Source organism: Lutra lutra, chromosome 3, assembly GCF_902655055.1.
Source record: "Lutra lutra chromosome 3, mLutLut1.2, whole genome shotgun sequence".
Classification (NCBI taxonomy): Eukaryota; Metazoa; Chordata; class Mammalia; order Carnivora; family Mustelidae; genus Lutra; species Lutra lutra.
The window spans coordinates 47,336,043-47,352,457 of record NC_062280.1 but is presented as its reverse complement, the minus strand read 5'-3'; the positions used below and the strand labels follow the sequence as shown (position 1 = coordinate 47,352,457).

General features: G+C 42.9%; 1 protein-coding gene across 9 annotated transcripts in view; it reads right to left on the bottom strand.

Annotated features, from left to right (window-relative positions):
* The window catches only part of SNED1 (sushi, nidogen and EGF like domains 1), an 83,860-nt gene that overhangs the window by 30,805 nt on the left and 36,640 nt on the right, over positions 1-16,415 (bottom strand). For 8 of the 9 annotated variants that reach the window (XR_007125850.1, XM_047721612.1, XM_047721614.1 and 5 more), the window contains 8 exons: positions 10,662-10,787; positions 10,303-10,407; positions 9,930-10,043; positions 9,240-9,356; positions 8,042-8,158; positions 7,754-7,870; positions 7,455-7,568; positions 7,011-7,184 (listed from right to left, as the gene is read on the bottom strand). Coding sequence is in view for 8 of the 9 variants with exons in the window: in XM_047721612.1 (XP_047577568.1) it covers positions 7,011-7,184; positions 7,455-7,568; positions 7,754-7,870; positions 8,042-8,158; positions 9,240-9,356; positions 9,930-10,043; positions 10,303-10,407; positions 10,662-10,787 (984 nt within the window). In the remaining variant the exon portion in view is untranslated. The remainder of the gene's footprint in view (positions 1-7,010; positions 7,185-7,454; positions 7,569-7,753; positions 7,871-8,041; positions 8,159-9,239; positions 9,357-9,929; positions 10,044-10,302; positions 10,408-10,661; positions 10,788-16,415) is intronic. The other variant, XM_047721618.1, reaches the window with a different exon arrangement.

The window sequence follows — 16,415 nt, the reverse complement described above, 5'->3', positions numbered from 1 at the left end:
TTTTCTCATATGCTTTTATAGAAGTTTATAATTTTAGCTTTTATACTATGTCTGTAATTCATGTCACATACATAAACATCATATTTGGTGCTATTATATATAACATTGTTCATTTTATCTTATTTTTCAAGTGTTCACTGCTAGAAAATATTAAGGTTTTGTATATTGCCCCTCTCCTGTGACTCACTTGAATTTGCTTATTTATTCCATAGCTTTTTTGGTAGAATTTCTTTGGATTTCCCATGTGCACGACCATGTCATCTTTCTTCCAGTAAATGTGACTTTTATTTCCTTTTCTTGTCTGTGGCCCTGTCGGGGACCTCCAGGACAATGCTGGAAGGAATCAGTGAAATGGACACACTGCCTTGTTACTTATCACAGCAGTATGCCTCTCACAGTGAAGTACTTTGTTACCTACTGCTGTTTCGTTGATACTCTTCATCAGGTTACAGACAGTCCCTTCTATCTACTCTTAGTTTATTAATAGTTTTAAGAAGTAGTTGAATATTTTCAAATGATTTTTCTGCATCTATTGAAACGATTATATGGTTTTTTCCTTCATATCCTAATATAGTGAATTACACTTACTGATTTTCAAGTGTTAAACCAACCTGTACTCTTAAGATAAACCCCACTGGGTCATGATATATTATCCTTTTTTTGTAACAATGTGTTTGATTTAGTAATATTTTGTTAGGATTTTTATGTCCATGTTCATGAGGAATATTAGTTTATAATTTCATTTCTTTTTCTTTCTTTTTGTGGAGTGCAGTGCAGAGCTTGAACTCATGACCCTGAGATCAAGACCTGAGCTGAGATCAGGAGTAGGATGCTTAACACACTGAGCCACCCAGGCACTCCTAATTTTATTTTATTTTATAACATCTCTGTCTTGTTTTAGTATCAAGACAATACTGATCTCACACAATGAATCAAGAGCTCTTCTTCCTTTATTCTCTGAAGAAGCTTGTGTGGGGTTAGTATTCTTTTCTTCAGTGTTTGATAGAATTCATCAGTGAGGCAATCCAGTCCTGCCATTTTCTTTGCAGAAAGGCTTTTAATTACATATTAAAATTCTTTAATGATATAGGGCTATTCATATTTTCTATTTATTGTTCTGTCATTTCTGGTAATTTGTGTCTTTTAAGGTATTTATTCCTTTTCTTTAAGTTGTCAGATATATTGGCCTCAACTTGTTCACAGTATCTCTTCCTTGTCCTTTAAATGATTGCAGGATCCTTAGTGACATCTTCTCTTTCATTCTGATATTGCTAATTTTTCTTTTTTATTTCTTGATCAGTATAACTGTAGGTTTATCAATTTTATTGAACTTTTCAAGGAACCAGCTTTTGGTTTCATTGGTTTTCTCTGAATATGTCTTTTATAATTACATTTTCTAATTGTTGTTGATATATTAAAATGCAATTTTCTTATAATAACCTATATCCACTAAACATACTACATTTTCTATCATTTTCAGTAAGTTGCTTATAGATTAAGACAACCATATTGCTTATAGATTAAGGCTTGCTTATAGATTAAAGACAACAGATACTGACATTCTTACTCCCTACCTTCATATTTTCATGATTTTAATATCTTTTTCTTACTTTATTGCATTGGCTACACTTCCAATATAATATTGATGAGGCTTAGTGACAGTAGGCATCCTTGTCTCCATTTTTTTTTTTTAAGAGATGGAGAGAGAGAGGTGGGGGTGTAGGGGGAGAGTGAGAGAGAGAGAATCTTGATCAAGCTCCATGCTCCAGTATGGAGCCTGACACAGGGTTTCATCTCACAACCCTGAGATCATGACCTGATCTGAAATCAAGAGCCGGACACTTACCTAACTGAGCCACCCAGGTTCCTCTCGTTGTCCCCAGTATTAAGAGGAATGTCTTTCTATTTAGGATAATGTTCATTTGAGGTTTGAGTAGAGGCACAGTATAAGTACCTCAGAAGCTAATTTCCATTTTCCTGTTGGTAGCTCAGCATGACTGAGTCAGATCAACAGAAGCACAGGTTTTGAATTCCAGATCCTACCTCTATCAAGGATCAGGGGACTCATTGTTCCACAGCTCTCTTGATGTAACCTGTATTCTATCTCTATACATGTGTAAAGTTAGTGCTTGGCCACACATAGTGTGACGAGTCTGGTTATGCCCAGCCTAAGCACACCGCTCTGTGGGATGATACACACTTCGGGGGTTATGCAGGCTCTGCTACGTCTCTCTTTTAAGTTTTTCCAACAATAAGTCCTATATATTTTATACGACATGTTATTAGAGGTGTGTATGTGCATGTGTGTGTATGTGTGATGTGATTTTTATCTGGTAAGGAAGTACTTTTTTATTCCTTATTTGGTAAGAGTTTATTTCATGAATGGGTATAAATTTTGTCAAATGCTTGTTATGCATGTATTGAGATACTTATATGCTTTTTCTCCTCCAGTTGGTTAATATAGCAGGTTTTCCTGATATCAAACTAATCTTGCAACAATCCAGCTTGATAATGGAATATATAGTCTTTATAGACTGTTGAATTTCTGCATCGATGTTCATATGTTTAACAGATCCATCATTTTACTTTCTCCAGCTGTCCATATCTGGTATTGGTATCAAGTTTGTACTGGCCTCGTAGAATAGATTGGCACGTATTCTTTATTTTCTACTCTCTGGAAGGTCCTGCATAATGCTGCAATGATCTGTTTCTCTGCAATTTGGTAGAAGTTACCTATAACATTGGTCTTGGAATTTCTTTGTGGGAAAATGCTTCTGCTTCAATTCCTTTAGACATTTATAGGATTATGTAGGCTTTCTAAATATCCTTGAGTCATTTTTGGTTGTTATATTTTTCTGTGAATATTATGTCCATTTCTCCTAAGGTTTCAAATCTACTTGTATAGACAAGTTGATAGTATTCTCATCTTCTTAATCTCTGCTATATCTGTGGCTATGTCATCTTTTTCATTTATAAGGATTTTTATTTGTGCTCTCTGTTTTTGCTGATCAGTTGATATAAGTTTGTCCATTTTCATAAGCTTTTCAAAGAACTAATTTTGGTGATCTTTTCTTTATACTTTGGATTTAACATTTCATTAATTATGCCTTTTACTTGTATTGCCTTTTTCTTTCTACTTTTTGGTATCATTTGTTGTTCTTTTCTTAACTTCTAAACTCCAACATTTAGCTCACTAATTTCTGAACTTTTCTAACTATGTACTTAAAGTTCCCACAAAGCACAGGTTTTGCTGCATCAGACAAGTTTTTACATAGAAAATGGTCATTAATACTCATTTTAAATTTTCTTACTGTCCGTATTTCTTCTTTGATCTATAAGCCATTTCAAAGTATCTTTAAAAATATCTAAACATGGAGATTTAAAATTTATCTTCTTGTCATTAGTAACTCAATTTTTTCTGTGTGTTCAGAGAATGAATTAGTTCAAATTGTTAGTTGTATTATTTGAATCTTCTTTTTGCTGATTTTTTTTGGGGAGGGGGCTTCTTAACCTGAATTGAGAGAGGTGGTTCAAAATCTCATAGTATTATGGTAAATTGTCAGTTTCTTCCTGCAGTCTATTAATTTTTGTTTTATATATATTGATACTATTGTATGAGATGCTTGAATGTTTGCAATGATCTTCTTGGTGATTTGGAACCAATTATCATTGAAAGAGACCTTCTCATCCTTAATGATGCTTTACATTTTAAGAGAGTATATTTTGGCTGATATTAGTATAGCTAAGCCTGCTTTATTTTGATCTGTATCCACCTGATATTTTTTTTCCATATTTTACTTTGTCTTTTTAAGTTTTTAAGTTTATGATTTAAGAGTATGATTTATGATCTAAGAGTGTATAGCTTTTTTATTTCTTTTAGACTTATTTATTTATTTTAGAGAGAGAGGAGAGGGGGCAGAGGAAGAGGTAAAGAGAAAATCTTATGCAGACTCTATGCTGAACACTGAGCCTGATGTGGGGCTCAGTCTTACGACCCTGAGATCACAAACTGAGCCAAAACCAAGAGTTGGATGCTTAACCAACTGAGCCACCCAGGTGTCCCTAGCTTGTTTTGTTTTGTAATAAATCTGGCAATGGTCTTTTACCTGGAGAATTTAGCTCATTCATGTTTGTCTGCATTTTTTTCTACCATGATCTTAATTCTGCCCTTTTTCTGCTTTTTTCCTCTCTCCTGTTAGAGAGTGAAAAACTTTCCTATAATATTTGATAATCTTCCCTTCTCTTACTCCTTACAGAATGTTCTAGGTTTATCTTACTATTTGAATACTATCTCAAAAAAAAAAAAAGACCTTTTTTGGGTAAGTCTTGAAGCTGTGTTTGCAAGAGGGTATTATTTTTGAGTAATAGTTTGAATAAAAATTTTTAGGTCTTAAGTTTATTTACTTCCGTATTATCTTGCTTGGTATTTGCTGAGCTTCTTGAATTTGTGGGTTGATGTATTTCCTCATTTTTAGAAAATACTCAGTCATTATCTCTTCAAATATTTCTTTTGCCTATTCTGCCCTCTCTCTGGGAATCCAGTTATGTGCTTATTTGTTTGATATTTACCACAGATTTTGTGTGCTCCCTTTTTAAAAAAAATCATTTATAAGTAATTCCTAATTCATTTCTTCTTTCCAATCTTTGGTTTGAATAATTTGTTGACCTGCCCTTGAGTTCTGTGACTTTTTCTTCTGTAGTATCCATTCTATTGGTAAGCCTATCCAATTTACTCTTCATTTTAGATGTTGTATTTTTTTATTGTGTTTTTGAAAGTTTTCTTTCCTCTGCTCAAATTTTCTATTCTCTCATTCATTTTGCTTCTCTTTAACATATTGATAATGGTTATTTTAAAGTCCTTGTCTGCTAATTCAAACATGTGGTTCATCTGCAGGTCTGTTTCTATTGACTGTTTCTTCTTGAGGTTATATGTCATAATTTCTTGCTTTTTAGACATACTATACACAAGAACAGAGAGACCAAAGTAGAAAATACCTATCCCTAGGATCTCCATGCTCTGCTCTGAGTCGGAAAATTAGCCTGAGCAGCTGATCTCTGATATTATATAACCCAGAGGTGAGCTGGCCTGGACCTGGTGCACAGGGCTCGTTAATGCCAATTCATGATTGATTTTAGATGCCTGAAGGTTGGAACAGACCTCTCCCTCCGGGGTGGACCTGGGAATCTCAGCCTTATGAGGGTATGAAATTTCTCTGCTTTCCAGACCAGCCACTGTCTTCCCATGCACTTAATAAAAATCCTGTGGAGAAGAATTGGTGGGTGCTGAGCACTTGCTCTATATCTATGTGACTCCTGATTCCAACCCATCATGCTTGCTCACATAATCATTGAAGGATTAGTTGGATTTCCCCAGCTCCTCAAAGTGCTCTGTCCACACTGGATTTGCTCCTAGGCTGATAGCAGTCCCCAGTCTTTCTCACCCAGGAAGGGCTCATCTGTACTTCTTTGCATACTGATATGCATATCTGATAGGTTAAATGATATCATTTTACAGGTTCTCTGGTTCCTTGAAATTACAGTGAGAGTGATGGTGTTTTGTGACTGTCTCTATGCTCACTGAACGGATCTCCTCAGTATTTAAAGTCTACCATTTCATTATCTTATATCTGATGGCACTGTTGAGAAGTCTGGTGCCAATTGGATTATCGTTCTTTTGAAGACTCTTGTTCTTTTTTTCTCTAGATAGTTTAAGAATTTTTTTCTGATTGTCTCTGATATTCTTAAATTTTGCTATAATGTGCTAATGTTCCTCTTTTCTCCTGTTTGATGTTCTGGGCCCTTTCAGCCTGTGGTGGTTCATTTGTTATTCTGTGAACTGAGCTCCATAGTGGCTCCAACATTTCATTGTGTTTTTATTTTTCTTTTTCTTGGACTCCTGTTATCTCAGTGTTGACACTTCTGTCCTCCACAGTGCCTACATCTCATTCTCCCAGATCTCCCTGCTTCTCTGTGGGAAGAGTCCTCAAACTGGTCTTTTAGCTCATTAACTTAGCCTTCATCTGTATCCATTTATAAATTGTGTCTGTTATTTCAACTATTATAGTTTCTCAGTCCTCTTTTCCACTCTCTTTTGCTAAAAATGATTTATCGACCCTGCTTCTTACGACTAGTGCCATGTTTCCTTCCGTGTATCTATCATGCTTATATATATGCTTGTCCACCTTCTAAACTTCCACTCCCAGTAGTATATGTTGTTTGGATTTTATTGTTACTGTCTTTGGAGAGGGCTGGGCTTGGAGAGATAGGAGGACAGGAAAGACCCTCGGGACTAGGCAGCCCCATCTGTCTTCCAGAATTCCTCACCTGTGTAGGGCTGCACAGCTTGGGCTCTGCAGGGCATTGGGACAGAGCAGTCTTAGGTGTCCCTGAGCTACTTTGTTTAAAAATCCTTGTTTGGTGAAAGATGTGTTAACATCACACAGGTTTTCTGATGAACAGAGTTAGGGATGCTTAGGCTTAATGCAGCACACCTGCAGTTGTGTTAGTGACCCTGAGTCTGCAGGGGTATGGGGGGGCCCTGCCTCCAGGCCATGTACCCCGGCACACTGTGGGAGCCCGAGGTGAAGCTCTCTAATGCAGCACTCCTCAAATAGCTCTGGGGGTCCTGGGGGGCTTTGTTCAAATGCAACATTTGCTTCCATGGGTCTGGGTGGTGCCGGGGTAAGAGGCCCTGAATCCTAATCTGCCTCTTGAGGACTCTGCCTTTGGGCTACCTCAGCCTCAGCTGCTTCATCTGCAGGGTGGGCATATGGGTTGGATGCCCTGCTCTAAGAACAGGGAAGACCTAAGTGAACAGTCCAGAGTGGAGCTGGCACTAGTCCTCACCACCCTCCCCATAGGGTCATGGCCTCACTTTGCAGGAAGGTGGGGGAGGGCCAGGGTCAGAACTGTGGTTCCTGTGCTCCTTAGTGGCCCCATTAGGAGGGTATGGACCCCACTGGCTCTGCCCACGTGCCCGCCCACCCTGCCCCAGAAGGCCTGCAGATCACCGTGGCACTGTGGAGGTTCGCTCCAGACTCCCTGTGGCTGGCAGACTCGGACGTAGTTGGGGAAGCTCAGGCTGTAGCCTTGGTCACACTTGTACAGGGCCACGGATCCCAGCCGAGTGCCATTGAAGCGCAGTGTGGCATGTTTCACCTCTGCTGGGGTGCCGCAGTCGACCTCTGCAGGGACATAGAAGCCTTGTCCTGCACTGTGGGGCACCTGCCTGAGGCCCCTCCCTTTGCTTTGCCCTCTGCTCTACCAGGCCACTGGGCCTAGAACCCCTGTTCCCTGCACAGCCCTCCCAGGTGAAAGTGCCTTGACTTCCAGGAGTGGCTGCCCATGGTTTTCTCCTTTCCCCTCCCTCCTCTCAGCTCCGTCTGGCCCTGCTCTGCTCTTCTGGGATTAGGAAGAAATCCCATGCCTTCTGCCCCAACCCCCAGCCCTCTCACCCGCCTGGCATCGGCGTCCCATGTACCCTGCTCGACAGCGGCAGGAGAAATCTGTACCCAGGTCCTCACAGGTACCCCCATTCATGCAGGGGCTCCGGAAGCAGGGGGAGGGGGCTGCAAGGACAGAGTGGGTCATCATCGCTGTGTCCTCCCCAAAGACCTCTAGACTTCATGGGAGCTCTGCCTCCCACTCCTCCAAAGCAGGGCCACCCCTGCCCACTGGGAGCAGCTGCAGCCCCCAGGTTCCCTATCTGTGCTGCCCCCATCTGGTCTAGCCTGCTGGCTTCCGCCCACCTTACCTATCTCACAGTGCCGCCCAGAGAAGCCTGGGGGACAGTCACACTTGTATTTGCCAATGTAGTGGAAGCAGGTGCCACCATTGTGACAGGGGCCTGAGGCACAGGAGTCCGGCTTCCCTGGAAAAAAAAAGGCCCCCATGGGAGTCAGGTGTCATGCATCCATACCCAGAGCCCCTCCCCCAATCTCCAACATTCCAGGGGGGTGCTCCTGACAAGCAGACGCATGGTGGCTGGGGCAGGACTTGGCTTCCCCCATCCAGGCTGACTCCAGCTGGCATGGAGCCGCACCGATCTCGCAGTGCCTCCCGGTGAAGCGGTAGGGGCAGCTGCAGTGGTACTCGCTGCCTGCCTCCCTGCACGTGCCCCCGTTGCGGCAGGGCCCAGAGCTGCACAGGCGTGGTCGGGCTGTGTGGACAAGGATGGGAGAGACAGAAGAGGGTGAACAGGGCCAGCTCCCGGCCATGCAACACCCATGACACCCTACTCATGTCTTCTCAACCTGTAGGCCCCATGGGCCCACCCATCTTCTCTTCTCTGTCCCAGGACCTGGTGACCCGTGGCACCTTCCTGGTGGAGAACTGACCTGCATGGCAGGGAACACAGCTGCAGCTCATAGGACTAGAATCCACTGCAGTCTAATTTTTGTTTTCAGCACCTCTAGTGGCACCAGTGTATTTTCTCTGGGTCCTAACACCCTCCCACGGCCCTGAGGGGCTCACATGTAGTGCCTGTGCTGCAGACATCTGCGTATTTAAAGGTCTGCCCTCCACCCCGAGGAATGGTGCCTTCAGAGGCCCACAGAGGAATTTAGCCCCTCAGCTTCCTCGACATTCTTCGGAGCGACTTGCAGCAGGAAGGGGGCCTGCCTGCCGTCCTCAGCCCTTCTCTCCCCACCATCCCACACCCTGCAGGGCCTCACAGGCTGCATGCCCAAGTTCCAGCCACCCCCCCAAAAGCTGCCACCACCCCATGTCCCACTTTGGATGCCTTTGTTGAAGATGAAGGTCCTCGGCCACATGTGCAGAGAACCAAGACAAGGAAGTCTTCTCTTTGGAAACACCCTCCTCCTCCTGTAGGCGTGGCTGAAGCTGAGGGGTGATAGGGACCTGCCCTCAGAGCCACCATGAGAGCAGAAGATACTTCCAGGTAAAGCCACTGAGGCCTCTGTTCTTGGGACAAGCGAGGGCAGCAAGAGGCCCAGAGAGGTGTGTGTGGTCCAGGTGCTGAGCTCCATGAGGCAGGCATGAGCCTGGGCTCTGAGGAAAACCAAGTAGTGACCAGGGGGCCACAGAGCAGAACCACTAACTGAACAAGCAGCACCTGGGGCAGGGACGGCTGTGCAGGACCAACACACAGAAGCTGGGCAACACACGACCCACTAGAACAGCAATTGAGAGTAGGTGGGGCCCTCTCTGCCCTGCCCTGCCCTCCTAACCCTGCCACCCCAGTCCCGCCCTGCCCTCCCTTGCCCTCCCCCACCGCCCACCTTTCTCACAGTGCCTGCCGTGGAACCCTCGGGGGCACTCGCAAGTGTAGGAGTCCTCGTGGGCATCACAGGAACCTCCGTTGAAGCAGGGGTCTGAGTCGCAGGGTGACGGCAGTGCTGCAGGGGCAGAGGGTGGTCACCCTGCCATCCCAGCTGGAACCAAGGGCACTTAAAATATACTCTTTGCGGGGAAGGGTCTTAATTCTTTACACCAGGCTCTAAGGCCCTTCCCTGGAAATTCTTTTATTCTCGATTTTTCCAGAATTCACCCTACCTCTCCTATGAGCTAGGATTGAGCTGTGGCACACAGATGTTTTCGTGCCAGCATCTCCATCGTCTTCATTATCCAGTATGCAAACCGTTAGTTATTTGTACACTCACAAACACAGTGGTATTTAGTTACATACTGAATCAGATAGGCGTGAAGTAGTTTAATAGCTAAGCTAGGGACTTAGGGAGAGCTTGTAGGCGTCCAGAGGTGCTTTTCCAGCTGTGAGCTTCCCGCAGCTGAGGGGGTAGACAGCCAGGCCCCTATTAGAGAGGGAGACACCAGGAAAGGCGCACCCATCCATGGGGCTACTTGTGCGCCAGTAGAGAAGCCCTGGCCTCTGCCTGCTCTGCCCCCACTTTTTCCTTCTACCACCCCCTCCCTGGTTTCTAGGCAGGCCTGTGCCTGTACCTCCCACTCACAGTGGCTGACGTTGTGGTCCGTGTGGCAGACGCAGAGGTAGCTCCCACCATACTCCATGCAGTAGCCCCCGTCGGGACACTGCGTGTTCATGTTGCAGGGAGTGGCTGTGACTTCTGCAGGGAAAGAAGAGGCCCATTCGTTTTCCCAGGGACTTCTCTTTGAGAAGGATCAGGTGGCCCCACCAGGATGGCCTAGTTCAGGCACTGGTGGGTGGGCCCTCTCCTGGGTTGGGAGTGGGGGATCATGGGACCACTAGTTAAGGGTCTGGATCGATAGTTTGGGCCCAGACCCAAGACACCAGCTATACTCTGGTTTGGGGGATTTTCAGGGGCAGGGCAGGAAGTGTGCCCCGCTGCAGCCCTGGGCACTTACCAAATTCACAGAGGAGCCCAAAGAAGCCTGGGGGGCACTGGCAGAGGGTGGTGTTGGCCCCTAAGCATCTGCCACCATTACGGCACTCACAGTGGTCAGGGGTTCCTGTTGTAGACCGAAGGGGAGCCTCCAATGTGGGGGTGCTGGAGGCCTGGGACCCTCTCTTGCTCCTGACCCTGCCCGGCTCCTGTAGCTACTTTCCCATGAACACTGCTGTGCAGACACACATGCACACACACTCTTTCTTTCCCCCACCCACTTGTGGGTGTTTGAACACACCCCTGTCTGCCTCCCTGTGTGTACTACCCGCAGGAGGACCCTGTCCTGGACTGTAGCCCTGGCAGCCCCAGCCCACTCACTCTCCCTGCAGTCGGGGCCGGTGAAGCCCTGGGGGCATTCGCACACATGGCCCTCATCTGCATCCACACAGGTGCCCCCATTCTGGCAAGGGGCCGAGAAGCAGGGATCCGGCACTGGGTGGTTTCCTGCAAGAAAGACAGAGGTCACCAGAGGCTGCACAGAGAGCATGGGGGTAATGGGGCCAAGGACCCCCTCGTCCAGGCCCACAGCACTCAGTTCTCAGTGCAAGTGGGATTTAAGCCCAAGGCCCACTTTCTGGAAACTGGTTTCTAGTTGCCTCTTACCATCTGAGCCCCCTCTGTGGAGCAGAAGGCAAAACAAGAGTATGGAGAGCCCACGGTGTGCACCAAAGGGCGCAGCTGAGACCAGGGGGCTCCAAATGCTTATAATCAAGCATAACATGGTTGGAATTTGCCAGATACAGTTTTTGTTGATTTCTAGTTTAACTACTGTAATCAGAGAACACAGTCCTTTTCAACTGATTGAGCTTTATTTTATGTCCTACAGGATGGTCTGTCATGGTGAGCACGCCGTGAGCACTGGGAAAGGATGTGAGTGTCGTAAACGTCACTTAGGTCAGGTGGGCTGATGGTGCTGTTTGCATCTTCGAGGTCCCTGCTGATTCCTGTGAATCACTGAGAGCGGCAGGTTGGAGCCACTGCCTGTAGTTACAGATTGGTCAATTTTTCCTTGTTTTCCCTTCCCCTATGATTTTGATGTATGTTCATAGGTGCAAGTACATTAGAATTGCTCTGCCTTTTTGATGACTTGACACCTTTGTCATAAAAGACCCCTCTGTTCCTGGCAGTATCCCTTTTCCTAGAATTTTCCTAGAGTTTAATTTGTTTGCTATGAATATAACCACTGCCAACTTCTCTTGATCAGTGTTTGTCAACCTGTTCTTTTTCATTGTTTGGGTGCTCGATTTCTTCATGTGGTTCAGAATTTATCTTTTTAAATAGTTTATGGCAAAATTGACTTTTGGTCGATGTACACTTCTATGAATTTTAACACATGTATAGATTTGTGTTGCCCCTACCACAATTGGGACACAGAACATTCCATTACCCCAAATACATCCTTGTTCTATCTTCAGGGTTATAGACTTCTTCCCCTCCTGAAGCCCGAGCAACTACTGATCTGTTCATCACCACAGCTTTGTTGCTTTAAGAATACCAGAAGTGGAAGATTACTCATGAACAGTATGTAATCTTTTGAGGCTGGCTTCTTTCACTCAGCATAAGGCCTCCAAGATCTGTCTCAGTTGCGTGATCAGCAATCATGTATCCCACGAACAGCAAAGAACATTTGGGTTCTCAGGTTTTGGTGGTTGTAAATAGACATGCTATAAACATTTGTGTATTTTGTATGAATGTAAGTTGTCATTTCTTTAGGGTTAATAGCTAGGAATGAGATTGCTGGATCATATTATAAGTGTATGTTTAACTTTATGAAAAGCTGCCAAGTTGTTTTCACGGTGGCTAAACATTTGGCATCAGCACCAAAAATACGTGAGAGTTCCCACAGTTCTGTGTCCTCACCAGTCAGCACTTTTTATTTTAGCTATTCTGATAGGTTTGTGGTGGTATCTCATTGTGGCTTTAATTTGCAACTCACCAATGACTAATGATAATGACAAATGACTACATTTATTCATCTGCTCCTTTGCCTTCCAGATACCCTTTTTGGTTAGATGTCTTGTTTAGATCTTTTGTCCATGTTTTGGTTGGTTTCTCACAGTTGTGCATGGAGAGTTCTTTCAGAACTCTCTGTTCTGTTTCAGAACTCATCTGTTCCAGATGCCAGCCCTTTGTCAGACTGAGTGCTTTGAGCACCTCTCGAAGCACGCAGCCTGTCTTCTTGTTCTCTTGACTGTGACTTTCATAGAGCAGCCTGTGTCACTCTGATGAGGCCCACTTCTGTTTTTCTTTGCTGGAGTGTACTCTCCATGTCTTATCTAAGCATTGTTCATGTAACTGCAGGTCACACAGATTTTTCTCCAGTGTTTTCTTCTAAGAATGTTATGGTTTTATGTTTTTCATTCAGGTCTATGATTCATTCTGACCTAATCTTGTACAAGGTGTGAGGTTGAAGTTGAAGTTCAGTTTCTAGAAGAGTGTCTAATTGTTCCAATACCATTTGTTGAAAAGATCATCCTTTCCCCACTAAATTGCTTCCATGCCTTTAAAAACACCTTGGCCATACTTGTACGGGTCTACTTCTGGATCCTCTCTTCTGTTCCATGGATGTATGTGTTAGTCCCTTTGCCAATACCACAGGATCTTGATCACTGTTGCTTTATAGTAAGTCTTAACACTAAGTAGTATGATGCCTCAAAATGTATTCTTTTTCAAAATTGTGTTGGTTATCCCAATTCCTTTGCCTTTCCATATAAATTTTAGAACCAGCGTATTCAAAGCTACAGAAAACTCTGCTGAGACTTTGATTGGAATTCTGTTAAGTCTATCAATCAGTTTGGGGAGACCTGACATATTTACTATGTTGAGTCTTCCAATCCATGAACATGGATGTCCTTTCATTTATTCAGATCAGCATACAAGTCCCATACATGTTTTATTAGATTTATACCAAAGTCTTTCAGTTTGGGGGAAGCTATTGTAAATGTAAAATGTTTTTAATATTTTGGATCAGATTACAATGCCCAATGTAGGGAATTCAAGAGTTCATAGATGACTGTAGGGTTGCAGCCTGAGATCCCCCCTCTCTGCAACCTCCCCATAGTTTCCAGTGCTCTAGCGCTGCCCTTTTTGTCCTTTGGCAAGAGAGCTAGGGCTTTTATTGCCCCACACTACTACTTTCTTCCTATGAGTGCACTCATGTCTTAGCCAAGTGGTGGGTGGATAGAGAAAAAGAAAATGATGGAAGTTGCCCAGTCTTGCGGAGCTGTAGGACTTCCACTTGGAGAGGAAGTTTCCTCCTGTCAGTTTGGGCCCCCGAGGGAATCCCCCCCTTTGCTGCTATTGTTGGTCCTGCTTCTCATGCCCAATGAGTGGCTGCTCTTGGAGCTCTTTCCATCCATCTGATGCTCACTTCTGGTCTGGGAGCTGCTTTGAGTCCAGGCGGGGGGGGGGGGACACCAGAGGGAAAAAATCGTGAACTCACCACTGGTTCTGTGGTGCTTCGAAGCTGGTCCTCTTCCCCAATCCACCTGCTACTATTAATTTTTCAGAGTCCTCAGATAGCTACTCCATGCATTCTGTCCAGGGTTTCTGGCTGCATTCAGTGGGAGACACAAGGTAGAATGTGCTTACTCCATCTTATCCCAAACCAGAAACCCATTCCAATTTTCAAATTATTTTCAAATTATTTGTGTCTTTTTATATTTATAGCCGGTTTCTTGTAGATAGTATATAGTTGCATTTTGCTTTTCAATTCAATTTTACAATGTCTGCCTTTTCATTGGTGTGTTTAACCAATTAACATAACTATCAATATGATTAAACCTACCATCTTGCTCTTGGCTCTCATTTGTCCCAATTACTCTTTATTCCTTTTGAGTCTTGAAGTTGAAGTTCAGTTTTTAATGGAATTAAATGGAATTGGATTAAATGGAATTGGATTAAATGGAATGGAATTTAATGGAATTAAATGGAATAATAATATTATTATTATTGGATAAAGTGTTTTTAGGATTCCATTTTATTTCCAATACTGGTTTGTTGGCTGTAACTATTATTATTATTTTTTCTTTTTCCTCTGAGTTTATAATGTATATCTTTAACTTATTGTAGTCTACCTTCAAACAGCATTACACCACTTCATATATAATGCAAGGCCATTACTAAATTATTTCCATCTTTCCCTTTCTATCCTTTATGCCAGACATTGATAAACTATGGCTTGCAGACCAAATCTGGCCTGCCATCCATTAAAAAAAAAAAAAAAGCTTCATTGGGAAACAGCCATGTCCATCCATTTATGTATGTCTATGGCTGGCTGCTTTTCCATTGCACTGGTAGAGTTGAGTATCTGTGACCACATGGCACATAAAGCCCAATATACTAATATCTGGTTCTTCACAGAAAAAGCTCATGTACTCTGCTTATTTAAGCTATTGAGGTCATACATTTTATTTCTATAAATGTTATAAACCCATAACATATTGTTATTTTTTGTGTTAAAATTATCTTTAAAGAGATTAAAAAGTAAGAAGAAAAGTATTTTACAGGCATACCTTGGAGATGTGGTGATTTCAGTTCCAGACCACTATAATAAAGCGGATATGGCAATAAAGTGAGTCAAATAAATTTTCTGGTTTTCCAGTGCCTATAAAAGTTATGTTAACACTACACTGCAGTCTATTAAGTGTGTAATAGCATCATGTCTAAGAAGATGTACACACCTTAATTAAAAAATACTTTGTTAAAAAATGATAACCAACACCTGAGACTTAGTGAGTCATAATCACTGACCACAGATCACCATAACAAATATCACCATAATTTAAAATTTTGAAATATTGCAGATATGACACAGAGACACAGTGAATGAATGCTATTGGAAGAATGAACCTGTTGGGCTCGCTTGGTGCAGGGTTGCCACAAAGCTTTAATTTGTACAGAACACAGTGTCAGTGAAGGGCAATAAAATGAGGTGCGCCTGTGTGTTTACCCAGGCATTTACTGTTTCTAGAGCTCTTCATTTATTTGTGTAGATCTGGATTTTCTTCTGGTGCCATTTTTATTCAGTCTAAGGAATTTCCTTTAATGTTTCTTATAAATAAGATATGCTGGTGATGAATAATTATCTGTTTCTGCTATCTGAAAAATATCTTAATTTCACCTTAATTTTTGAAAGATGATTTTTCCTGTGTATAGACTACTAGGTTGACAGCACACTGTCTCTGGGCTTGTGTTGTTTCTGATGAGAAATCTGTTAGATTCTTACTTCTCTGTATGTACTGTGTCTTGTCTTTTTCCTCTGGCTGCTTTTCAGGTGTTCTCTTTGTTCTTGGTTTTCAGCAATTTGACTATGAGGTGCTTCATGTGATTTTCTTCATGCTTTTCTTGGATGTGTGGGTTTTAATTTTCATCAAATTTAGAACAAATTTGGCTCTTACTTCTTCATTCATTTTCTGTGCTCCTCTGGTCTCCTCCCTCCTTCTGGGACTCTACGCATACATACACCAGACTGCCAAGCAACCCCACAGGTTGCTGAGGATATGGTCGGGTATAGTCTCTCCTTCCTGTGCTGCTTGTTGGGCTGTTTCTTTCTTCACATTCACTGATCTTCCCTTCTGCAATATCTAACCTGTTGTTAATATAGCCAGTATATTTTTTAAGTTGATATTTTATGTTTGTTTGTTTGTTTGTTTTTTTATCTCCTAGAAGCTTGTTTTCTTCTATCTTCTACTTCTCACTGTGTCTTTTTTCCTCAATGGTCTTGAGCACATGGAGCATGTTCACAGTGGACGATTAAACATGCATATCTGGGCAGATAATTTCATCATCATCTCTGCCACCTGTTTCTATTGATCTGCTTTTCTCCTGGCTGTGGTTCATATATTCTTGATTCTTAGTATGCTTGATAATTTTTGGTTGGGTATTTGGAGGTCCTGGATTCTGTTATATTCCTTTAAAGAGTATAGGATTTGATTCTGGCATATGGTTCAATTACTTGGGATTGTTTTGAACCTTTCAAATTTTCCTTTAATATTTGCTAGGACAGGTCAGATTAGTCTTTATTCTAGTGTTTATTTTTCCATACCAGCAAGATAATACCCCAGTAAAGAC